Source organism: Neovison vison, chromosome 1 (assembly GCF_020171115.1).
Source record: "Neovison vison isolate M4711 chromosome 1, ASM_NN_V1, whole genome shotgun sequence".
NCBI classification, from domain to species: Eukaryota; Metazoa; Chordata; class Mammalia; order Carnivora; family Mustelidae; genus Neogale; species Neogale vison.
In genome coordinates this window covers 53,447,980-53,474,157 of record NC_058091.1, presented here as the reverse complement: position 1 = coordinate 53,474,157, position 26,178 = coordinate 53,447,980, and the positions used below count along the sequence as shown (strand labels likewise).

Below are 26,178 nucleotides of genomic sequence, written 5' to 3'. Positions count from 1 at the left end.
TAATTCTAATCCCACCCAAAGTGCATGAATCTTGTTTCTCTGAGCTTTGTACAGTAATTATATTTTTTCCCCTGCTTATGTGACATAGGAAAAACTGCATTTCATCACTTTCTGTACTACATTATCGCTATTAATCCTAGTTTATCTTTAACATACCTTCAATGAGTTAAGTTTCTTTTATCCTCACAACATGTCCTTGGGGAAGGAAGTGGCAGAAAATTTAACTTGTCCATTTGCATCATACTAGCTGATGATCCTTGAAAAAACCCAGGCACAGGTTGCCAACAGTGGTGCATTTTAAAATCTATTTACATTATGCTGGGTAGAGGTTAACTTACCTTGCATGAAATCAGAGGCTGGGGACACTAGTGTGGGGGTCTTAGGGATGGGGAGGGAGGAGATAGTTGCTGTCTCAACAAACCACGTGTTGAGAGGGCCCTTTCAAACATTTGCAAAGTTCTGTCCTTCTCTTCCCACTTTCGCCACCCTGGACTTTTCAAATACTGTGTTTTCTTTCTTCACCCATTCCAACCCACCTACCTCTAGCACCCATCAGTTTGTTCTCTATATTTATCAGTCAGTTTTTTTTTGGCATTTGTTTCTTTCTTTCTTTCTTTTTTTTTTTTAAGATTTTATTTATTTATTTGACAGACAGAGATCATAAGTAGGCAGAGAGGCAGGTAGAGAGAAGGAAGAAGGCTCTTCACCGAGCAGAGAGCCCAATGTGGGGCTCGATCCCAGGACCCTGGGATCATGACCTGAGCCGAAGGCAGAGGCTTTAACCCACTGAGCCACTCAGGCGTCCCTGGGTGTTTGTTTCTTAAAAAAGTTTTTGTTTTTGATGGATATATAATAACACACAAATATACTCCCGAGAAAAATAAAAGTTTCGTAAACATAACATGTTTCTAGTTTTGTTAAAAGTGAATAAATGTCCAAAAAAACCTACCAGAGCTGATAAATGAATTCAATAAATTCATTGGGATACAACTGAATGAATGAATTGAATTGAATGAATGAATGAAATGAATTCAGTAAATACAGTGGGATACAAAATTAATATACAGAAATTTGTTGCATTTCTATACATTAGTAATGAAGTAGAAGAAAGAAAAATTTTTAAAAATCCTATTAACAACTGAACCAATAAGAATAAAATATCTAGGAATAAACTTAATTTAGAAGGTGAAAGATTTGTCTGAAAATTATAAAATGCTGATGAAAGAAACTGATGATACAAACAAATCGAAAAACATTCTATGTTCATGGACTGGAAGAACCAATATTGTGAAAATGTCTATAATACCTAAAGCAATCCAGATTTAAGGCAATCCCTACCAAAATACCAATAGCATTTTTTCACAAAACTAGAATAATCTTAAAATTTATATGGAACCACAAAAAAATCCCAATGTTGGATTGGGATTGCAAAAGCAATCTTGAGAAAGAAGAACAAAACTGGAGGTATCACAATCCTAGATTTCAAGATATATTACAAAGCTGTAGCAATCAAAACAGTATGGTACTGGCACAAAAATAGACACATAGGGGCGCCTGGGTGGCTCAGTGGGTTAAGCCGCTGCCTTCGGCTCAGGTCATGATCTCAGGGTCCTGGGATCGAGTCCCACATCGGGCTCTCTGCTCAGCAGGGAGCCTGCTTCCTCCTCTCTCTCTGTCGGCCTGCCTCTCTGCCTACTTGTGATCTCTCTCTGTCAAATAAATAAATAAAATCTTTAAAAAAAAATAGACACATAAATCAATGGAACAGGGTAGAAAATAAAAAACTAAAGCCACAACTGTATGGTCAAAGGAAGCAAGAATTTACAATGGGGAAAAGATAGTCTTCAATAAGTGGTGTTGGAAGAACTGGATAGACACATACAAAAGAATAAAACTGGACCACTTTCTAACACCACACACAAAAATAAACTCAAAAAGGATTAAGGACCTAAATGTGAGATCTGAAACCATAAAACCCCTAGAAGAAAACATGGGCAGCAATTTCTTTAATGTCAGCTATAGAAACATTTTTCTAGATATGTCTCCTCAGGCAAGGGAGACAAAAACAAAATTAAAGTATTGGGACTACATCAAAGTAAAAAACTTTTGCATAGCAAGTGAAACCATCAATAAAATGACAAGGCAACCTACTGAATAGGAGAAGATATTTGCAAATGATATATCCAGTAATGGATTAACATCCGAAATATATAAAGAACTTAATAAACCTAACACCAAAAAACCCCCACAAAGAAACAAAAAACAACCTTTGATTAAAAATGGGCAGAAGATCTAAGGACATTTTTCCAAAGAAGATATAAAAATAGCCAACAGACACATGAAAAGATGCTCAATACCACTAACCATCAGGGAAATGCAAATCAAAACCACAATGAGCTCTCGCCTCACACCTGAACATAAAAAACTGAACACAAAAAGCAAGCAATATAAGTGTTGATGAGGACGTGGGAAAAAAAGAATCTTTGTATACTGCTGGTGGCAAGGTGAGCTAGTAAAGTCACTATGGAAAACAACATGGAGTTACCTCAAAAAATTAAAAACAGAATTACTATATGATCTAGTAATTCCACTACAGGGGTATTTACCCAAAGAAAACAGAACACTAATTAAAAAAGATACACGAGTCCCTTTGTTTACAACAGCATTATTTACAACAGCCAAGATATGGAAGCAGCCCAAGAGCCCCTCTGTAGCTGAGTGGATAAAAAAGAGGTGGTATTTATACACAATGGAATATTACTCAGCCATAAAAAAGAGTGAAATCTTGTCATTTGCAACAATGTGGATGGACGTAAAGGGTATTAGGCTAGGTGAAATAAGTCAGACAGAAAAATACAAATACCACAGGATTTCACTCATTGAAATTAAGAAACAAAACAAAGAAAAAAGGAAACAAAGCCAAAAAACCATATTCTTAAATACAGCAAACAAACTGGTGGTTGGCAGAGGGAAGGGGTCTAGGAGTTTGGGTGAAGTAGGTAAAGGGGAATGAGAGCACACTTATGAAGAGGAGCACTGAGTAATGTAGAGAATTGTTGAATCACTCTATTGTGCACCTGAAACTAGAATACTGTGTATTAATTATATTTTAAAAAGTGAATAAATGTGCATACGGGGCACCTGGGTGGCTCAGTGGGTTAAGCGGCTGTCTTCAGCTCAGATCGTGATCCCAGGGTCTTGGGATCGAGCCCCGCATCATGCTCCTTGCTCAGTAGGAGAGCCTGCTTCTCCCTCTCCCTCTGCCTCCTGTTCTCTTACCTTACTTGAACTCTCTCTATCTCTCTGTGAAATGAATAAATAAAATCTTAAAAAAAAAGTGTGTACGTATGTGCATAAATTGAAGTGACCAGAAATGTTAACAAAATGTTAACGGTGAGTTTTGCTAGATGGTTTTAATTTTTTCTTTATATTTTTCTATAGTTTTCAAATTTTCTACAGTAAATATGTATTACTTTAATAGTTAGGAAAAACAATACATATTATAAATGTTATTATATTATAATATAATGTATAATATAACCTAGTAACTGGACATTTAATCTCTCTTCATCTGTGAAACTCCATTCTTTACATCTTTATAACCAAAGTCAGAGGCTTATTATCAAAAAGGACAATGCAGAGACTGCAAATTCTTTTCAAACTGAGGCCAGCTCCCATCCAGTGGTGGTGTAGCCTAGAGCACTGTTTTCAAAGAAATTTCAAAGAAATTCCGAGGCTGAGTGCTCACTGACCAGGAGACAGTCCTGGGATCGGGGAGCACTCTGGCCTGGATACCAGCACAAGCATCAGGCTGTGGATCATTCCCGAAGCTCTCTCAGGGCTGTGGGGGCTTAGAGGTTGTCTACTTGAAACACTTACTGACTGGTGAGGAAACAGGCCCAAGAGTATGAAGCAGCTTGCTCAAGGTTCTAAAGGCCAAGCCAAGACTAGACCCAAATTAAGGAGACATGGGCTTTGGTCTCTTCTCTGTCTTCAGCTAATCCACTCACGCCCATGTGAGACTCTCTACCACAGAGACCCTGTGAGAACTCCTCTGTCCTATCCGCCAGCTCTTCAGCCCTTCCACGCTGCCCAGAGCACAAGTCTCTCCTGACTCTGGCCTCACGGTTGGGGGTTGGTGGGGTGGGGTAGGGTTGTCTTCTCCATTCATACCTTCCATTCTGGGAAAAGGGACTACAAGGCTTGGCTGGACTGACTGATTTGCCCAGCAGGTGGCAGTACCAACAAGGGAGAGACCCAACGCAGGAGCACAGAAAGCACCTAAATCTAAGCACAAAGTGGAAGGTTTTGTGTAGATGCTCTTATGCATAAACAATGAATCTCGGAATATTGAAAAAATAAAATAAAATTAGAAGTGCCCCCCCAAAATAAATAAGTAAACAAATAGTAGATAAACAAAAGATTGGAAAGAAATATCCCCAAATATTAAAAGTTGTTTTTAGTAAAGGGTGGTATTTTAAGTCATTTTCCCTTTTTATTATTTGCATCATCTGCAACGAACAAAAAATTTTCATCAAGAAGTTCTTAAAATAGGGGCGCCTGGGTGGCTCAGTGTGTTAAAGCCTCTGCCTTCGGCTCAGGTCGTGATCCCGGGGTCTTGGGATCGAGCCCCACATCGGGCTCTCTGCTCCACGGAAAGCCTGCTTCCTACTTTCTCTGCCTGCCTCCCTGCCTACTTGTGATCTCTCTCTCTCTCTCTGTCAAATGGATAAATAAAATCTTTAAAAACAAAAAATCTTTAAAAAAAAAAGTTCTTAAAATAGTGACGGATTATTTCCATGTAATGCAGGCAGAATTGGGAGTACTGAGAAGACATTAACAAATGCGTACAGAAATGTGATCTTCTATATTTCTTTCTATGTCAACAACAAATACAAACGTGCAAAACTAAATTTAAGATGATAGAATGCTAATCCTTCAGCGGTGTGAATATATTTAAAATTCTTATTAGCCTTATTAGAAAATACAAAAAATTACAGATTTAGTTAAATTTGGGACAAAACACCGAATTGCTGGCACATGCAACCATTTCCATGTGACATATATTTTCGTTACATTCACTTGCTTAGTGTGAAGAGGAATTACATGGATGCATAGGGGTTATGCTATTTCATCTCAAAATAACCTAAAATTTAACACTTAGGGCATTTGTTTCCTTAATACAGGTGTTGAAATTTCCTAATTCTAGCTTATTTACTAATAAATGTGCTGGTCTCTCTGGAGTATGCATGAATGTATGAATGTATTTAGTAGGTGTTCCTTACTATAAATAACCAGCGCAAATAGATTTTTTTTTTCCTTTTTGGCTAAATTCTTCATTTTAACTCTCTTCTTTCCTGTATTTCCTAAACACTCATCAAGTATAACCTTAATTTTTTTTTAAGATTTTATTTATTTGTCAGAGAGAGAGAGAGCACAAATAGGCAGAGTGGCAGGCAGAGGCAGAGTGGCAGGCAGAAGCAGGTTCCCCACTGAGCAAGGAGCCCGATGTGGGACTCGACCCCAGAACCCTGGGATCATGACCTGAGCTGAAGGCAGCAGCTTAACTGACTGAACCACCCAGGTGCCCCAAATATAACCTGAAATTTGAAGCCAAGGGTCAGCGTAGAAAATAATGTTGTTTGTGGAGCACCTGCTCAGGTCCTTACCTGGTATCACAGGACTGGTTTGAATCTCTGGTCCCCCAAACATGGAATGATTCCTCTTCTCCGTGTTTGATAACGCTGGTGGCTGGTTTTGGACAGGGACTTTCAGGGACTTTTCCAAGAAGGAGCTTCCTGCTGCATCTTTGCTTGGTCCTGTGGTTCTAGGCTGGGCAGTTGCTGTGTGGGCCACCATCTTCCGGTCAAGGCTCACTGGAACATGGAAGAGCTAGTGTTGGTTGTTGGGTTTCTAACTAAAACCACTAAATTTGGTGGGGGTGCCTGGGTGGCCCAGTTGGTTAAGTGGGTGACTCTTGGTTTTAGCTCAGGTCACGATCTCAAGGTCATAAGATAGAGCCCCATGTTGGGCTCTGAGCTCAGTAGGGAGTCTACTTACCTCCTTCTCCCTCTGTACCTCCCCCTCCTCTCTCTCTCTCAAATAAATAAATAAATAAATCTTAAAAAAAAAAAAAACTAAATTTGCTGTAGATTTAATCATGGGTATTTGGGAATAATAATCATCTAAGTCATGTCAGAGCCCCATAAAAAACTTCTCTCTCTCCAATGGGTAAATTATTTTCTCTTCTCTTCCAATAATTGACTTTCTAAATGTCACCCGTATATCGACAAAAACAAAGCTTAAATCTAAGGTTTTGAGATTCTACATCCTTCTTCAAACCAGCACCTTCATTACACTTTCTGAAGTTTCCTTCTTTCTTGCAGTATCCTTTTGTGTAGGTAGATGACATTAGAAGATGGGTTTATAGTCCTGACTTAGGCACACCCAGTACACCGTAAATTTTCAAAAAAAATTATTAAAACAAAATCCTAACTCACTTCAGTTTTTTTAAAAAAATATTTATTTATTTGACAGACAGAGATCACAAGTAGGCAGAGAGTCAGGCAAAGAGAGAGGGGGAAGAAGACTTCCTGCTGAGTAGAGAGCCTGATGCAGGGCTCCATCCCAGGACCCTGAGATCATGGCCTGAGCTGAAGGCAGAGGCTTAACCCCCTGAGCCACCCAGGTACCCCAACTCACCTTAGTTTTTTTAAAAATCATAATCTTTTTAAAAAGATTTGATTTATTTATTTGACAGAGAAAGAGAGACAGTGAGAGAGGGAACATAAGCAGGGGGAGTGAGAGAGGGAGAAGGAGGCTTCCTGCTGAGCAGGGAACCGATGTGGGGCTCGATCCCAGGACCCTGGGATCATGACCTAAACCAAAGACAAACACTTAATGACTGAGCCACCCAGGTGCCGCTAAAAACCATATTCTACACAGCTTTTTTAGGATGGGGAAGAATCTTTTAGAAAACTGAAAGCAATTATTTTTGAAAAAGGTAAGCAATATAAAAGGTTTGACATTTAGAACCCAGATTAAGACTCCTACTAAATGCTCACTTAATTTAAGGCCTAGCTTATTCACATGAAGTTATACCTGAAACTGGGTAGAAAAAGAGCAATAGTGAGTTTGCGTTTTATTATAAGAATACAGACATCCCTTCTCCCCCGCTGCCTGAAAAGGCCATGCAGCTGACTCACAATTTTGGCAGAAAGCCTCATCAGACCCATCAGGACACTGCTCCACTCCATCGCAAGCCAGCGTGATGTCAATGCAACAGCCATTGTCACAAAAGAAGTGGTAGCGTGAGCAAACCTTCAGGCATCCTGTTTACAAACAGTCTCATATTACAGGAATGTGGGAATAGTCAGCACTTCACCATGTTCTGTGTTTTGATTCACAAAGACTAAATGTACAGTGAAATGCTTTGGGGTCTAGAGAAGCAAATAATGGGGAGAAGCAAATAATGTAACAGTGTGAGCTGGAGCAACAGGTTTCTAGGCAGTGAAGGATATCTCCTTGGCCTCCTGGCTATGTGCTGAGGCACCACCATGGGCTCTTGTCTCAGTGCCATTCTCCAGGCAACAGTGCATAAGAGGTGCGAGCGGAGGAGTAGCCGCTCTGGGTTTCTCCAGACATCCCTTGCTTTGCTCCCTCCCAGCTCTCCCTCTGCATTCCTTCATTCATCCCATCATCTCTGTGGGCCTCCTAATGCTCTTACCTAGCCAGCTTAATTAGAGACACCATTTTACACATGCTATGTCTCATCTTGTTTCCTAAGTAATAATTTTTGCTGAGATTAACTTTCTACTATTGAAATCTGTTTGTTGACTATCATATATCCTTGGTGCTCTCAAGAATAACCAAGATCTTTAGTTACTAGCTGGTACAAATTTGTTTTCCTTAAATAAGGACAAGTGGTCTCCAAAAAATTTTCCAAAAAATTGCCTCCCTTTTGGAGCTGTTAGGAGTTTTTAATCTATAGTGTGATTCATGGGAGTTACCTGTATTTTCTTAAAAGACATTCCCCCGCTCCAGATTAAGCCAACTTTGCCAGACTTAGCTATATGACAACTGCAGGACAACTTTTACTCTGGTTAATGCAGACTAAAGGTTATCAGGCTAGAAGTAGCTCTAATGGAACTTCATAATTTACCGGGTACAGGAGGAGCTAGACAATTCTCTCAGGACATGGGAGCAGAGTAGATGATGATATTCTACTGAAACAAATGGTTGAACCCAGGTGAAATCCTAGATACATATTCCTTTGGAAGGCCGTTAAATTGGGGCCTGGGAAAGGATTCCCTCTCGGTACAAGGCAGTTTGAAAATACCTTGACCCAGAAGGAAGAAGAGAAGAAATGGTGTAGAAGCTCCTGAGAAAGAAAAGGAAGCAAAAAGCTTTAGTTATGACCAAAGATTTTGGCCCAGAAGGGGGAAATTCCTTCTGTTTCAGGAAAGGAGCTTAGAAAAAAAGTGAAGGGGAACTAGGTTACCCTGAATACCAAGCAGGATGTAGCTACTGCTCACATTGTTAAGATCATGACATGAAAATCCCAAATATCTCAAGGTTTTACTTATTCATTTGTAGTTTGGGAGATAGATTGGTATTTGTAACTTATCCATTTATTTCTAGATTAGTGGTCTCTGATTTTTTTTGACTGCCCATCTGATCAATACATATAGTACTATATATTATACATATTAGTAAATACATATCACCATCTAGAAATAATATGCATATACTACTATACTAACATAATAAACACATTATAAAAATACTAAAAATTTAAAGGAGAAGACTTAAAGTTACTAAAAATATAAATTCAGGTGACTTCTTCTCCATCCTAAAGATGCTATCCCTGGGGGATCCTCTTTGGAGACCACTAATCTAGATCATACTGGAGGTGTTTTTTGGCTTGGCATTTGAAGAGATGATTTTCCCCCAAGCTTGAAAACATGCAGCCTCTATATCCAAAGTCAATCACATTATTATCACATAAGCAGGGGTACATGCTTGTCTGTTTCCCCCAGAAGGTACACCCTTGGTTACCATTACAACTGGATTATTAACTGCAAGGCCACTATGTATATAACAGAGGGGAGAGAAACACCTCTCTATCCCCACTCTGGTTTTCAGTGTCTCTATGTGGTGTTTTTTCACTTTAGCTCATAGCATGTCACTCCAGTCTAGGGGGAGAGCAATTCCAGATAGCCGTTAATAACAAAGCCATTCTTTTTTATTTTCTATATAAAGTTATATACATAAGACCTATATCCAAGTGGCCTTTCAGTAACCAAAAGTGATTCATGTAACTTTCTGCCACTCCAAATACATTTTATTATCATCTCGGAGAAAGGCCAGAAATGGACAACTGATAACTGACCTTTGGAACCCTGGGAAATTGGTCTGAACAAATAAGCCAGGCAAATGCCAGGCTGGTGCAGCGCTGGTCATCGCCTGGGACCTGTGCTTGTATCCCTTTCTCCCTCCCAGGCACCTTGGTTGTATAGAAGCAATCCCTTTCCAACTTCTGTAGGGAGAGTGGGGTATTCCTGCCTTCCTCCTGTGCGCTCTTGACAAGTTCTCAGGATTCTAAAATCTTGCTTTGTTTCCAGTACACATTCTGACCTATGTGGGATGGAAGACAAGATTGGCGACATACAGTCATTTTCCAATCTTTTTACCCCTATTCCAACTGCTGGCTTAATTGCCATCTAATTACTGAGTAATCAGGGATGGCAAAGACAAGCTGTGGGTTTACTAGAGCCGTGACTAGTGACCATGAAGGCTCACTACGTGGGGGAGGGTCCGGGGCCAGGTCTATGGAGCACGTCACCATCCGCCCAGGGCCTAGCACAGCCCCGTGCACCCCGTGATCCTGCAGACACCGAGAGTAGCTGCGGACCGAAGGACAAGACCCTCAGATACACACTTATCTGTGCATTTCTCCAGTAGGGAGTTGTGGGGGATTTCCCTCTGCAATACCTCTTCTTTAATGCTCTCAAGTTCCATACATATATTTCTTAAACTTGATGAGCTAATCTTAGAAGCATAGATGTGGGGAAAGTAAGAAACATAGATAAATGAGAAGAGTGAGTTTATGTCATGCAACAGAGTGTGAGACCCATCACATATATGTAAAGCTATATTATTAGTGTATCTGTCTAATGTGTCCATGAAAAATTTTAAATAGTCCTGGGGCGCCTGGGTGGCTCAGTGGGTTAAGCCGCTGCCTTCGGCTTGGGTCATGATCTCAGGGTCCTGGGATTGAGTCCCGCATCGGGCTCTCTGCTCGGCAGGGAGCCTGCTTCCTCCTCTCTCTCTCTCTGCCTGCCTCTCTGCCTACTTGTGATCTCTCTCTGTCAAATAAATAAATAAAATCTTAAAAAAAAATTTTTAAATAGTCCTTTTAAATTGACATAAACAATTTAAAAGGACTATTAAAATCTTTCATTTTATTATTTTTTTTTTTAAGATTTTTTCTTTATTTATCTGACAGAGATCACAGGTAGGTAGAGAGGCAGGCAGAGAGAGAGGAGGAAGCAGGCTCCCTGCAGAGCAGAGAGCCCGATGCGGGGCTCGATCCCAGGACCCTGGGATCATGACCTGAGCCGAAGGCAGAGGCCCAACCCACTGAGCCACCCAGGCGCCCCAAATCTTTCATTTTAATTTGTTTTAAATACGCTTCTTAGCTGCACTCTCTGAACATACATATCATACAGACTGTTCACCTTTAAGCAAGATTCTCTCTGGGAAAAACCACATGATTGTCTTTTGTAAAAGCAAGTCAGGTAAGATGAATCTAGAGGGCCCTGTGGTTCACACAGTCTACTCTTGCCCCTGGAGCCTCCACTACTCCAACCTAGCAGTGCCACAAAGCCCCAAATGTAATGGAGCCTATTTTTGTCACAGCTTTAGAGGAGACTCTTATTTAACAACAACCAAAAATGGGATGGAAGAGGGGTGCCTGGGTTGCTCTATTGGTTAAGCGACTGACTCTGGATCTCAGCTCAGGTCTTGATCTCCGTGTATGAGTTCAAGCCCTGGGTTGAGCTCCATGCTGAGCGTGGAGTCTACTTAAAAAAAAAAAAAAAAAAAAAGAAGGGAAGAGCCCATGAAATGCAGTCAGAATATCAAATGCCAGTGTAATACCATCCTTCCATGAAGAGCTGGTGTTGGTTGGCCACTGTGAATGCAAGGGAAGGACCTTCCTCTCACCTCCCGTGGAGAAGGCCACTGGGAGCACTGTCACTGAGACGTTGTCGGAGCTTCTCTGCCCGGCGGTGTCCATCACCGTGAGCTGAAAGGTGTATGTTCCCTCTTGTAAGTGCGACAGCTTGAGGGTTCCTGACTGAGGCACCTGACACCCGAACAGGAAAGAGCACATTCAGTAAAGAGAGAAAGGCATGGAGTCCAGCAGCCCCCACTAGCCTTGAAGTAGTCCTGTGACTCGCCTCTCCACTCCTGGTCCAAGGATGTGAACTACTAAATCACATGTTATTTTGGCAGTTTGCCCCACTTCGAATTCACAATGCTCAATTTTATCTGGGCTGATACTATCCTTGACTGACAACCTTTCACCTGTCCTTAGCAGCCGCTGTTCCAAACCTCTAACTCCTCCAAGCTCCACACTCAGTGGCTGGTGTCTTCCTTCTCAGCAGATGACCTCATCTGCTTTGAGAAGAAAATATGGAATGTAATTTCAGCCATGAGTATGGCTCCTGCACTCCCCCCATGCTGGGAATGCACCTGTATCTGTAGCTGTCGTCACCTCCTTTCCTCCAGTCACAAGATGAGCTATTGCTCCTGCACTCCAGGCCAATCCTCCGTCGAGGCTCTGACCCCTTCCCTCTCTGACCCTCAGAACACTGACCCATTAAGTAACTTCTCTTTCAGATGGCTCTGCTATCACTATGCTCAAGTTTCTCTGGACCTAAAACAAACAATAGCAAATAAAAAACCCTACACTCCAAGATCATCTCTAGCCATAAATCATATCTCCTTTCCATTTCAATGCACCTTTTCAAAACCTTGTTCATGCTGCACTTCTGCTTCCATTCACTCCTTTTCCATTTGTCTTTTATCCCACCCATCTGGTTTCTTTCCTCACCAAATCCCTGAAACTGCTGGTAGAGCTCACTAACAGATCTAGCAAAGGTCACCAGGTTGTCAAGGTCAACAGTACTTGCTAGCCTTGCCTCCCACCAGCTCCCCGTCCACTGGCCCTCTTACTGTGTTTTATAATGTTGGCCACTCCCGGGTTCTGGAACTTCTGACATCCCTGGCTTCTATTTCTGTGTCTGAGTTCCCCCAGCTGTTCCTTGCTGATCACCCCCAGGGACTTAACTTCTGCTCACTTCCCAAACCCAGGGTCCCTTGATCCTCCACGCCCCTCATGCCACTTTTCAACCAGCCTCCTGCTCATGGCGAAGGGCAATCGCTTCTGAGGCTCAGCTGTGATTTTGGGAGTCATGTTTAGATGCTCAATCCAGCTACCATATTTTTTAGCCCTCCCAAAGATACTATAATGGTTTAATATCCTATTTTTCTAGGAGAAATCCCTTTCTGCTTAAATGAACTAGTCTGGAGAGCGGCTACAAATGAATCCTGACCATTACCTGGTTTATTACAGGGCTGCATTAACACTCTTGAAGGCACAGAGAATTGCTGCCCCGTGAGAACTATCCGACAGGGTTTGTATTCATGAAATCCTAGAACTGAGGTTCCCGCACATGACCCTGGCTTTGAGGCTTTGTCAGGACTATATACACACACCAGCAGAAGGCGTTACCATTACTCAGAGGCAATGGAAGGAGATACAATCGTTGCCACGTTTCAGGCCTCTCAGGAATTAGTCACCTGGAGCTCTGGTTAAGCACAGATTTCCCAGCCCAGCCTCAGAGTCTGACTCAGAGGGTCTGAGTGAGGGATGGATCTGGGCATCTGTGCGTAGCAGGCACACCCAGACGACACACCGATGACACCAGAGGAAATGTGAGTGAAGTGGTTAAGAGTGAAGTCTGGCGTCCAACAGAGCTGGACTGGCCAGGTTCACCGTGTGCCACCTGTGTGACCTTGCTCGAGTCACGTGACCTATTTAAGCCTCAGTTTCTTCATCTGTGATATGAAGTAATAATGGCATCTACTTTATAAGGATCAAACGAGATAGCTATGTAAAAAGAGCTTACTATAGGGCTTACATAGAATTATAGATATATATCAAAAGATCTTGAGATATAGTAAACACTTAAGTATATCCATTATCTCCCTTGATTAGTTCCCATCTCAGCTGAGTCACCCAGGTTTTATACACAGGGAAATGAAATCTCAATAATATGACTGTCACTCACTGAGACGGTGACAGAGTTGAGACCTCCAGGTGTAAAACCAGTTATAAGCGGTCCCATCACTCTCCTTGAAAAAGCTGTAAGCTGGACAGCTGGCAGAGAAGGCCACCAGTTCTTTGTGGTTTATTTCAAAGAGAAGTTAAGCAGTGATCACTGCCACATGGTTACGTGATCTTCAGGCCCAGCTATGCTAAGAGAACATCAAACAGGGGTCACTTCTGTGAGACCTAAAACACTACCTGAGGGGCACACAGAGAGAAAGCTGAAGATGACAAGATAATTGCAGTCTGGAGTGGGACACTGATCCTGGGAACAAGAGGGTGCTGCCAATGTCTGAGAACAGCAGAGATTCAGATGAGTGGGGTTTAAAATGAGACAAGAGCTGTGGTTTGAGACTGCAGGGTCGAATTGAACCCCTGTTGTCTTTCACATCCCATATCCAATCCATCAGGAAATCCTATTGGCTCTAATTTCAAGATTTTATTTATTTATATGACAGAGATCACAAGTATGCAGACAGGCAGGCGGTGGGGAGGGAGGGGGTTGAAAGCAGGTGCGACCAGAGAGCCTGATGTGGGGCTCTATCCCAGGAGCCTGAGATCATGACCTGAGCCGAAGGCAGAGGCTTAACCCACTGAGCCACTCAGGTGCCCCTGTTGGCCCTACTTTAAAAACACATCCAGGGGTGCCTGGGTGGCTCAGTTAGCTGGGCATCAGACTCTTGATTTTTGGCTCAGGTCATGATCTCAGGCTCCTGAGACCAAGCACCCCAGTGGGCTCTGTGCTCAGTGCAGAGTCTGCTTGGGGTTCTCTCCCTCTACTTCTGCTGAACCCCCAATTACATGCTCTCTCTAATAATAAAATAAATTCTTTTTTTAAAATCCAGAATTAAAAAAAAAAAAAAAGAATTTAACCACTTCTGATTACGTCCACTGTCACTGTCACCATCCTGCTCTGAGCCCATTCTGGTCTGAGCCCACCCTGTCTCTAGCCTGAGTCATTGCAGTGGTTGAGATTTGCACTCCAGCGGGATTGGGGCCCAGCATCCCTTTCTTCTGGAAACTTCTCCTCCCATCTTTGTACACATGACTGTAAGGTAAGTGTCAGTTGTGACTTCTCTCTGTGGCTGCAGGAGTGTGAGGCTGAACCAAGGGAAGCCAATGACTGCAAGGGGCAGGTGATGGTAAGGCTGGTGCAGGTATTGGACTCTCACGCTCTCGGGCTCTGGCTCAGAATCAGGGAGGCCTTGCTGGGGGGCAGCAATGTAACAGGTGAGACCACTACTTATTGCTTCTTGGAACATATGGGTACATAGGCTGATGATGACCGCACTGAGCCCTGCAGCCTCCAGTAAGTTGCTGCAAGGGAGAGAAGCTATCCCAGCTGGTCTGCCCAAGTGCAGAGAAGACCTAAGCCAGCAGAAAGCCAACAGACGAGGGCTTTGCTGCCTGGGTACATGAGAGGAGAGGGTAGACTGTAGAATTGAACAGAATGACATTTGTAAGGTCAGGGCGACCCTGAGTGGGGCCGTACGGGTGAGCTGGAGGTGAAGCGAATGGAGATTTAAAGACACCAGGGAGACCCTGAAGCAAGGGATCCAGATGGGCCATCTTCGTGGGCCCTATCATTACCCAGGCCTGTGCCTGAGCCCCTTGGATGTCAACATTTAACACACTAGGATTAAACTGAAAATCTGAGGACCTGGAGGTTGTTTGGGAACCCTCTTTTCAATGCTGGGGCTGGAAGGACAAAGCATCCCCTGTCAAAGAGGCCAAGGATCACCTGGGCTTTGGATGTCTCTCTCTGCCTTCCTAGGCACCTCGCTTCTGATGTCGGAAACACTGGTCCAGATCCAGACCATGGAGATAACCTTCAAAGTCCTGGGTGAGCTTATGTTTAGATCTATTCTGATTAATATCCCCTCCTCGACCCTCATTACTCATTTAGCTAACAAAGGGTGTCTTTCCTTGAAATCACATATTTAGAATATTTAGAACAGTGAGATGGATATTTTCCCTTCAAGCCCCCAGGTAATCCTTCCAGATATCTTCTCATATTTATATGATATTGGAATGGATTTAAAGTATTTTATAAACATTTTCTAGGTGTTAGGGTAAAAAATACATATAGGAGAAAGAGAATAAGACGACCGTTCTCATTGTTTGAACCGAGAGCAGGATAATATTCCCTGAGAACATGAGCCAATATTCTTGACACCTGGCCATAAAGCAGAGTTTCCACAGACAAAAGATTAGTACTGCTTCTTTCTTGTTTCTTCTCCTACTGCCCTTCTCTCCTTCCCAAACTAGGGAAGATTAATATTGGTATCTTGGTTTGGCAAGATGTGGGTAGAGTAGGTAAAGTGTACATAAGATCTCTCTGTATTATTTATTTTTCTTTATTTTAGTGAGAGAGAGAGAGAGAGCAGGAGCAGGGGGAAGGACAGAAGGGGAGAGAGAATCTCAGCAGACCTTGCTGAGTGCGGAGACTGCCTCAGAACTTGACCTCACAACCCTGAGATCATGACCGAAATCAAAACCAAGAGTAGAGGGGCGCCTGGGTGGCTCAGTGGGTTGAGCCGCTGCCTTCGGCTCGGGTCGTGGTCTCAGGGTCTTGGGATCGAGCCCCGCGTTGGGCTCTCTGCTCTGCGGGGAGCCTGCTTCCTCCTCTCTGCTTGCCTCTCTGCCTACTTGTGATCTCTGTCTATCAAATAAATAAATAAATAAAATCTTTAAAAACCAAGAGTAGAAAGCTCAACTAACTGAGCCACCCAGGTGCCCCTTTTTCCTTTTTTTAAGTAATCCCTATACCCAACATGGGGCTTGAACTTAGAACCCCAAGATCAAGTGTTCATGTTCTACCAGCCAGGCACTCATCTCTGTATTATTTCTTAGAAATAATATTATTTAATAATATAATATAAATCTATATGTAAATAAAATTTATAAATTATAAATGCATAATTATGAATCATATTTAATATAATATATAATGTAGTATATAATATATAAGTATATGATATAACAATATAATAAAATTATAAATTATAAATAAATTTCTGAACTTATATAAATTCATATATAAATATAAATAATATAATTTTCTCTGTGTTATTACTTAAAAAGTAAAAGTATGTTATGTTACTACACAGGCCACTGGGCAAATGGCCAACTGTCCACTGGGCAAAGCCAAACCTGATTCTCATTTTCAATGGATTCTGATTTTATGGCCCTAGGTCACCATACTCATAGGATACACATTGATTTTGAATATCCAGCATGTTGCACTCTAGAATGTGGATTTTTTCAATCTGAAAAGTTCAAGTCAATATAATTTTATAAGTCCTGTTTGTCAGAATATTAAGATTACAGAGATACATACCACAGGGTGCCCATCTGTGAAGTCTCTGACTTCCCTGAACTGGATTGTGATCTCTCCTTCTCTGTATTCTAGGAGCACTTTATCTACATCCTTTTACAACCCTGCCCTTTCTACTTGGTGTGATAGTTATTTAGGTGTGCGTCTAATCTCCTCAACTGGTGTCAAGGGCACTAGGCCCTACAAATTTTTCCCAGTGCCTTACACCCTTGCCCCTTGCCTTGAAGAAGGCCTCATACTTTCTTGTTTATATACAAGTGAGTAAATCTATTCTGTTTGTAGCTCAGCTAAACTATCGGTCAAAAGAGACCAGTATTTAAATCCCATGATGTTTAGAATTCATTATCATAGTGACCTCTCCTGGACTGCTCATGTTATGTTCTGTGGTAAGTTAAGTGCTTTATTTGCATTTTCCTACTTTGACCCTTACTGAAACTCTATCAAATGGTATTTACCTCTTTACAATTGAGGAAGCTAAGGCTTAAAGAATGAAATATTTTTCCCAAGTACACCCTGCTAGGGAATTGGCAAAACTGGGCTTGAGCCCAGGTCATTTGATTCCAAATTCCATATGCACAGTGGTTCCAGATCCAACCTCCTGGTCAGCAGAGTGAGGCCTTCCAAGGTCCTTATTCCAAGAACCGTTTCTTAGAAAGAACCCAGGCACAGTTTATATACAGACTGGCCAGCTGTAATGGTCTAAGAAAAGCAGACAGTAAATCAGGTTGAAGCCCCACCTGACCAGAAGAACAGATAGACTGCAGTCTCCTGTGATTCTGGAAGCCTACAGTGCTGTTGATTTATTTTCTGAGAAGTTGTGTGTTTGTTTCTGAACAGGCAAAGAACTTCAAAGCTTCTGCCCTTACTGGAATAGATCTTTCCTAACTCAATTTACTCAGATTTATTTTTCATAAATTATATATCTCCCGCCCCCAGGGAGATTATTTTTCAACATTTCTTTATAAGAAATTTTCTTAAAGAAAAAAAAATGCAATTAAATATTCAAGGTCTTGAGTATTGTGTAAAAAGAATTTATACCTAAGTGAGGGGTAGGCTACATTTAAGCTCATAGTTAACATTGAAACACAGCAGCCATGAATTATTACCCTATCTGACATGCTCACTTGGAGCTGTGAGTTCTAGAATTTGCTGGATTTTTCTCCCCTCTACACCCTTCATTTTTTAAGAAATCCTCAAAACCACAATAGACTATTCATTCATGTGCACCAGCTTATCTCCAGGTGTTACTTAGGAAATTTGTAGCCCTGGGAATCTTCTTTGTCCTGAAAATGCCCTGTGGGCTGCCATTACTTTTCGTCCTTTATTCAAAGCTTTGGGTGAATGGAAGGACTGAGTCCAAGGATGGGGGTGACAGTTTGAGGCAGTTCACCCTTGGTCAGATTCTGTGGGGTGTGGTATATTTCACTTCTCTTCTCCTTCTGCTTCTGCTCTCATTCCCAGGAAACACCTAGACCTTCTGGCTTTCTCAGTGTCAAAATTGTTCCTTCTTAAAGTCCTTTTGGTTGACTGTTTAGCCATTTGCGGTTTTGTTCCCTGTTAAAGTCCTTTTGTGTACCGGTGAGCGGGTAGAGGGAGTCTTTGTGGTTTGGGCTTCCTTTGGGAGAATCTCTAGAAGAACAGGACCCATGCAGCAACATAGTCTTGCTCGGGTGTAAGACAAGGCTATCAAGAATTGTGTGAATGGGGCGCCTGGGTGGCTCAGTGGGTTAAAGCCTCTGCCTTTGGCTTGGGTCATGATCCCAGTGTCCCCGGATCGAGCCCCGCATTGGGCTCTCTTTTTAGCGGGAAGCCTGCTTCCCCTTCTCTCTCGGTCTGCCTCTGCCTACTTGTGATCTCTGTCTAATAAATAAATAAAATCTTAAAAAAAAAAAAGAATTGTGTGAATACCATCAAGGGGAAAATGATCTCATAATAAATAGAATACCATGATGTTTGAATGTTTACTGTGTGTGGCTCACAGCTCCAGGGGCTTACCTACCCGACCCTGTTTAACCCCAATAATAATGCCTTGAGAGGAGGACTCCTCTTATTCTCATTTTACAAATGGCTTAAACCATCTGTCTCACAGACAGGAAGCGGTAGAGCTAGGATTCAAAAACCATAGCAAAGTAGGTGCTCTGTTACAGTTCTTACCTGTTTGCTCTCTTACATTTATGATGAATTGATGCACTTGAAGGAGGAATGAAATAGGTTAAGTGTGATATGAAACTTTCTCAGGTACCCAATTACCACTTTTCTCTCTCTCTCTCTCTTTTTTTTTTTTTTTTAATTTAGAAACAGCCTTATCTCCCCCAGCCAAAGGCCTAGAATGTCTGGGATAACTTTTAATGAAATGATTTTCATTTTGTTTTTATGAAGACAGGAAATTGTTCAATAGCTGAGAAATAATAATAGGTTTTGTGTACCTAGTTTCTTCTCTGATGAGGTGCAAAGAAATTGTCAGACAACACTCAAGGGTGCTTTGTAATATCTATATGAGTCCAGAGCCCTGAGCAATGCTGTTCTGCCCATTGTGCTTTGAAGGATGAAACAGATTTGGGGACTAGAAGAATGCTTTTGGAAAGATTAGCTGAGAAACCAATTCCAAAGTATTATTAGAATCCTAGGAAGTATAAGCACAGTTCTAAGCTTTGGGAGAGGAAGGGGAAAAACATCAAGAAAGGAATAAAGGGAGGAAGGAGGGAGGAAGGAGAAAAGGGAGACATGGTCCTTCTGTCAGTAAAACCCCTCTTCAGCTCATCGTTCCTTCTAAAAATACCTCTGAAAATACTTCTACAGGAATCTCTTGTTATTGTTAGAAATTCCTTTGTGATTTACAGATTTTATGTATTTCTCTGACCTGTTATCAATGAAGATGTGTAGAAAACAGAAGACAACAGATATAGTTAGAGTTTAATCTTCAAAGACCACGGTAGGTTCTCTGGAACCTATGTCTTAGTTATACAAACAGGCTACCTTGAAAATTCTGCTCACTAAATTTTTCTAAAGTCTCTCAGGAGGTTTTTAAGTTGTCTGTTACCATGTAAAGATTTGTTCCTTTTGTGAGCATTTTCAGAATTGACCCAAATTATATCCTGGGAAATCTGAGGAGGAGTAAGTGACAAAATGGCTCCTATACAAGGAGACAGTGCAATGTGAAATCCAACAGTTATTTTGCGCTCTCTCGTCCTATGTCAAAAAAGTCAACTATTGTTTCTATTTATGTTCCTTTCCCAGAAACCTCTTCTCTAAGGCTGAATTATAAAATACCATTTTAAAAAAGATCTATTGGCAGGGAGGAGAGGGAGAGAATCTCAAGCAGATTCAATGCTGAGTGTGGAGATCCACATGGGGCTCAATCTCATGATCCTGAGATCGTGACGTGAGCCGAAGTCAAGAGTCAGAGGCTTGGGGGTGCCTGGGTGGCTCGGTTGGTTATGTGTCTGTCTGCCTTTGCCTCAGGTCATGGTTCTGGGGTCCTGGGATTGAGCTCTGCATCAGACTCTTTGCTCAGTGGGGAACCTGCTTCTTCCTCTTCCTCCACCCCTCCCCCTGCTTGTATTCTCTCCTTCTCTCTCTCAAATAAATAAATAAATTCTTAAAAAAAGAGAGAGAGAGGCTTAACTGACTCAACTATCCAGGAACCCCTATAAGATACCATTTTTATCTATTTGTGGGTGGTTTAAAAATGAGAATAATGGGGACACCTCTTGGTGTCCAACTTGGATTTTATCCAACTTGGATTTTACCAAGAAGGATCCATGTTCCTGTTTGCTCTGGTTTTTCTCTGTGCAGGAGCAGGGGGAGGGCCAGAGCAGGGAGGGAGAAGGAGAGAATCTTGAGCAAACATTGTGTTCTCAGTGGAGAGCCTGATCAGTGAGTGCTCCTGAGGGGTGGGGACAGTCAAAGGGCATAAGAATATCAAAGGACATAAGAATATCAAGGGGCATAAGAACAAGTGCATCCCACGTTGGGTTTTAACTTACTTGCTTTGCTGTGCTAGTCTAGAACTGCTCTCACCCCATTCCCAACAACCTTCCGAGTGAGCCCTGTTTTGCAGCTGGATAGAGGACTGCAGTAACATTCCAGTAAACTGGATCCCATTCTCAGAAAAAAACAAAAACAAAAACAAAACAACCCAAAACCCACACCTTACTTGACAGTGCCAATTTTCCTGTCAGAAATTTGGGGTTGTAGGGACACCTGGCTGGCTCAGTTGGGAGAAAACCAACTCTTGATCTCAGAGTGGTGAGCTGAAGCCCCACATTGGGTGTAGAGATCAAAAAATAACATAAATAAACTTTAAAAGAAAAAGGGAATTTGGGGGTATAAAATCAGGCTACCCAAGTGAAAGGGATCGGTGAGATGGTGGCTGAAGGATGTTAATTTCCTTTAAAAGAAAATTCTCAAAATGTTAAAACTATGACTCTCAGACAAATCTAATATGAACATGATTCAAAGATTTTATTGGGGCACCTGGGTGGCTCAGTGGGTTAAGCCTCTGCCTTCAACTCGGGTCATGATCCCGGGGTCCTGGGATCCACAGCCCTGCATCGGGCTCTCTGCTCAGCAGGGAGCCTGCTCCCCCCACGCCCCTGCCTGCCTCTCTGCCTACTTGTGATTTCTGTCTGTCAAATAAATAAATACATACATACATACATAAAATCTAAAAAAAAATTTTATTTAATTCATTAATTAAAGAGAAAACCAATAAGACATTCCATAGATTCAAAAGAGAATCTGAGGGGCGTCTGGGCAGCTCAGCGGGGTAAGCATGCGACTCTTAATTTCAGCTCAGGTCACGATCTCAGGGTCCTGGGATAGAGCCCTGTGTTGGGCTGTGCACTCAGAGCAGAGTCTGCTTGTCCCTCTCCCTCTGTTCCTTCCCCCTGCTTGCTTGCTCTCTCTCTCATAAAAATAAAATTTTTAAACAAACAAAAAACAAAGGAGAATTTGAAGAACAGACAGTTATAAGCAGCCAAGAATGTTTTGATGAAGTTGCTAGGAGATGTAAAGCTGAAACAAGTATCCTGTTAGTACCTATTAGGCACTGACATGCCTGGATTAATAGATTAATACCTACAGGGGTTAAAATGTCATGTTTGAAATCCACTTTTCCACAGGGCGGAAATCAATTGCATCTCTACATGAAAAATCTATTTGTATTTCTCAGGACAAGACTCATTTGCATTACAGTCTGTTCTCTATAATCTCTAAATGCTAACCTTGAAGGACCTGCTCCTCCACCCCCAGCATTTCCTTAAAAGCTACTCAGTAATCCCTTGCCACTTCAAAGTCTTTAATGATGTTTTATTATAATTTTAATCTACAAGATGGGGATGTGCCTGCTTGGGAGGCTGGTCTGAGAATGGCAGAAGGGTCCAAAAGGCCTGGCATTGAGTGCGTAGCTTAATCAATGACAGTTTCATTATGATGAAGTCACAGTCGGATGACAGTTTACTTTGGGAGCATTCGTGAGTGTACACCATTATAAGACAGTCACAGTCTAGTAGCAAATGGCTCTCTTACTGCAGACTCTGTCACTTAGATCATGGTTGTATAACTCTAGATCTATCTGCCAGCACATTATATACTTGGCTGGGGAGTTGGTCCATATTTCCGTCTTGACGGCAGAGCAGTCAGACATAAAAGCCCATGAGAAATGCCTAATTTTGTTAGGCCTTTATAAATATCTTCAATAAATTAAATACTGAATCATCAGCATTATTTTTATTCAGCACTCATATATGCAATTCATTGCTTACAGAATAAAGCTTTTAGTAGCAAATACCCAAAGCTAGATGATAATGGATGCAGATTTATAGCTGCTTGAACAAATATGTCCCAGAAGTGCCAATTACCAGTCAATGTCCATCTCAAGGGAGCTCTCTAGTGGTATGATCGATGGCTTGTCTGTCTACCTTTCCTGAACAACCTTAGTCCTCAAAGATTAAATAAAGATACATTAATTTTGCAGCTGACAAAATGCATCGAAGGATAATAAATATGCTGGATGACTCTCAATTTTCAAAATTATTTCTGTTGTAGATGAAAACCAAAAGGCTGAGACGTAAAAAGAATAAACTTAAGGTCCTGCATTCGGGTTCAATGAATCAATTATACAAATACAGGATGAAGAGGCCATCAGGGCAGTAGTCCATGCAGAAAGATGAAGCAGGTTTTAGGTAATTCTGTTAGTGGAAAACTCAACCTGAATCTATTGTGTGAAGCAGCTACTAAAATAGTTTATGTAAATTAAGCTTCATTAGTAGAAGTAGAGACAATGTCTGTATCACAGGAGGTCATAGTCTGTCAGGAAGAACCACGGTTTACATATGGGCTTCATAAGGGTGTCAGATTTTTTTTTTTTTTTTGAGATTTTAAAAATTTATTTGAGAGAGGAAGAGAACAGAGCACAAACAGGGGAAGGGCAGAGGGAGAGGGAGAAACAGGCTTCCTGCTGAGTGGGGAGCCCAATGGGAGACCATCCCAGGACCCCAGGATCATGACCTGAGCCAAAGGCAGACACTTAACTGACTGAGCCACCCAGAAGCCTCAACATTCTTTCTCTTTTTTAAAGATTTTATTTATTTATTTGAGAGAGAGAGAGACAGAGATAATGAAAAGACAGCATCAGTGGGGTGGAGAGGGAGAAGCAGGCTCCCACTGAGCAAGAAGCCCAATGTGGGACTCGATCTTAGAACCCTGGGATCATGACCTGAGCCAAAGGTGGATGCTTAACTGACTGAGCCACCCAAGAGCCCCTCATTTTTTTTTTTTTTCAAAAACTTAAGTGGTTGATACACAGAATAAAAGGATGTGTTAAGTACTTTTCCAAAGAGAAGATCTAGTCCAGTACACAGAAGTAATAAGAGGCACATCCTGTTGGCCTAATAATTAGAGGTGATGAAAGCTGTTATAGGATGTGATATGAAGTAGTGAGCTTTCACCTCTGGAAATACCAGGCAGAGAGTAGACAACCACTGGAAGGGGCTCCTACATGGATGGGGGCTGGGTAAGATGCTGATCAAAGGTCCAGGCAAGTCAAAGACTGTATGATCCTTGAGTAAATAATGGACATAAATTAGTCTTGAAGGATCAGCAGATTATTCCTTTGTTCTAAAAGAATATAAATCAGTGCTTTCCCACAGAGGGAAGACCCTGTGAAAACATAGGAAGTAGCTGACAGCTCAATTAAAAACAACAACAACAAAAAAAACCAACCCAGAAAGACTGCTGGACTGTGAGGCCTTAGAAGAAACCAGCCCTGCTGACTCTTGGATCTTGAACTTCCAGCCTCCAGAACACTGAGAACTTTCTTTTGGTGAAGCTGTCCAGCCGGTGCTAGTTTGTTACGGCAGCCCCAGCTGACCGATGCAGACTTTTTCCATCTCCTCCAACGGAAGTGGTTCAGCCAGGAAATACTCCTATCTAGGAAGGATCCTGATAGAGTTAATAAGAAGCACTTGCCTCACAACTCAGGGTACCCTGTGTTGATCCCTCAATTCCATTTCTGGGTATTTCTTTAAAGAAAGCAAAACTCTAATTTGAAAAGATACATGCACTCCCCCATGTTCATTGCAGCATTATTTATAATAGCCAGGATAAAGAAACAAACTAAATGTCCGCTGATGGATGACTAGATAAAGAAAAATGAGATATATATATACATACTCTCAGCCATAAAAAGGAATTTTGCCATTTGTGACAACATGGATGGACCTTGAGGGTATCACGCTGAGTGAAATAACTCACACAGTGAAAAACAAAGGCTGTATGACCTCACTTAGATGTGGGATCTAAACAAAGAACTTGAGCTCATATATACAGAGAATAGATGGGTAGCTGCAAGAGGCAGGGTGTGAGGGGTGGGTGAAATTTGGTAAAGTAGGGTCAAAAGGTACAAACTCCCAGTCATAAAATAATTAAGTCATGGGATGTAATGTACAGCATGGTGACTATAGTTAATAACACTATACTGTGTATTTGAAAGTCACTGAGACTAAATCTTTTTAAAAAAGTTTTCAAGCCTTCCTCAAAAAAAAAGTTTCGATCACAAGAAACGTGTTACTATATGAGGTAACAGATGTTAACTAGGCTTATTGTGGTTATCATTTCACAATATATATAGATGTTGAGTCATTATGTTGTTCTTCTAGAACTAATATAATTTTTTATAGCTCAATTAAAAACAACAACAACAAAAAAAACCAACCCAGAAAGACTGCTGGACGTAGGCTGCCAAGGGGAGAGTGACTCATTCCCATCTGTAGCAACTCCAGATGGGCCCACATAAGCCTGAGGAAAATCAGTGGGGAGCGCCTAAACAGGAACACTTCCCCTCACTTGCTAACTCAGTTACCTCACACTGGCCTCATTGCTAGGTGAGGTGCTTGCTTTCTGGAGAGTGTGAAGAATCCGTTTATTCTATTGTTATTTTCCTCTTTATATTCCTTCATATTTAAAATTTTCTACCTGCACCTTCAGCTAAGAAAAGAAATAAAAAATTTAAAAAGTAATCTGAGTAATTAAAACAAAGCCTGAGTCTTTCCCCTTGAGGTGTTCTGCCAAAAAAGCAGCAAGAACAAGAGTAAGCTTCAAAACAAAGGATCAGAACACTGTTTACTCAGTAGGAAGTAAATTCATATAATAAACCACCTTTTCATCCACCACCCTTGCGCGTTCTCCATCCTACATCTCTTCTGCCAGCTTACAGATATTTTGGGAACAGGAGTAGAAAAACATTATGAGAGATCACCTCAGGGAAATTATTTGCAGCCGCTACAACGATGTCACAAATTACCTTCATGTCCACTGATGGGTCACCCTGCAGGAGTGTCCATTCATACTGGACGATGGCATGGTCATCCGTGCTCTCACGGCCGTCCAAAACTACTCCGTCTGTAGGTAGTTGCAAGATCACATCCTGCCCGGCCTTGCTAAGTGGGGGCTTATCCTTTTCTGTGAAAGAAAATCAACAGTTTACAAGAGGGATGATCCCCTATTTTATTTTATTTTTTTTAAAGATTTTATTTATTTATTTGACAGACAGAGATCACAAGTAGGCAGAGAAGCAGGCAGAGAGAGAGGAGGAAGCAGGCTCGGCTCCCTGCCAAGCAGAGAGCCCGATGCGGGGCTCAATCCCAGGACCCTGGGATCATGACCTGAGCCGAAGGCAGAGGCTTTAACCCACTGAGCCACCCAGGCGCCCCTGATACCCTATTTTAAAAATAATTTATTTAAAGAAGTATCTTGTTGGCTAGAATAGATGTAATCCAGCGAGCAACTACTAAGAGAATGTATAGCAACTAAAAGTCATTTTCTCACTGGTTTTCATCATATTCTCTTTACATAATAAACAATAAAATAGCAACATAGTAGGAATATGGACTTCAACTATAACAGGTGCAGAAGAGGCAGTGTAGAGCATCAGCTAGTGGCAGTA

At 41.7% G+C, this 26,178-nt stretch overlaps 1 protein-coding gene across 4 annotated transcripts in view; it reads right to left on the bottom strand.

Annotated features, from left to right (window-relative positions):
- Positions 1 to 26,178, bottom strand: part of LRP11 (LDL receptor related protein 11) — a 46,961-nt gene that overhangs the window by 13,123 nt on the left and 7,660 nt on the right. The window contains exons 2-5 of one of the 4 annotated variants that reach the window (XM_044247016.1): positions 25,537 to 25,694; positions 11,161 to 11,368; positions 7,206 to 7,331; positions 5,670 to 5,876 (exon numbers count right to left, since the gene is read on the bottom strand). In XM_044247016.1, coding sequence (XP_044102951.1) covers positions 5,670 to 5,876; positions 7,206 to 7,331; positions 11,161 to 11,368; positions 25,537 to 25,694 — 699 coding nt within the window. The remainder of the gene's footprint in view (positions 1 to 5,669; positions 5,877 to 7,205; positions 7,332 to 11,160; positions 11,369 to 25,536; positions 25,695 to 26,178) is intronic. The other 3 variants (XM_044247019.1, XM_044247024.1, XM_044247030.1) reach the window with 3 other exon arrangements.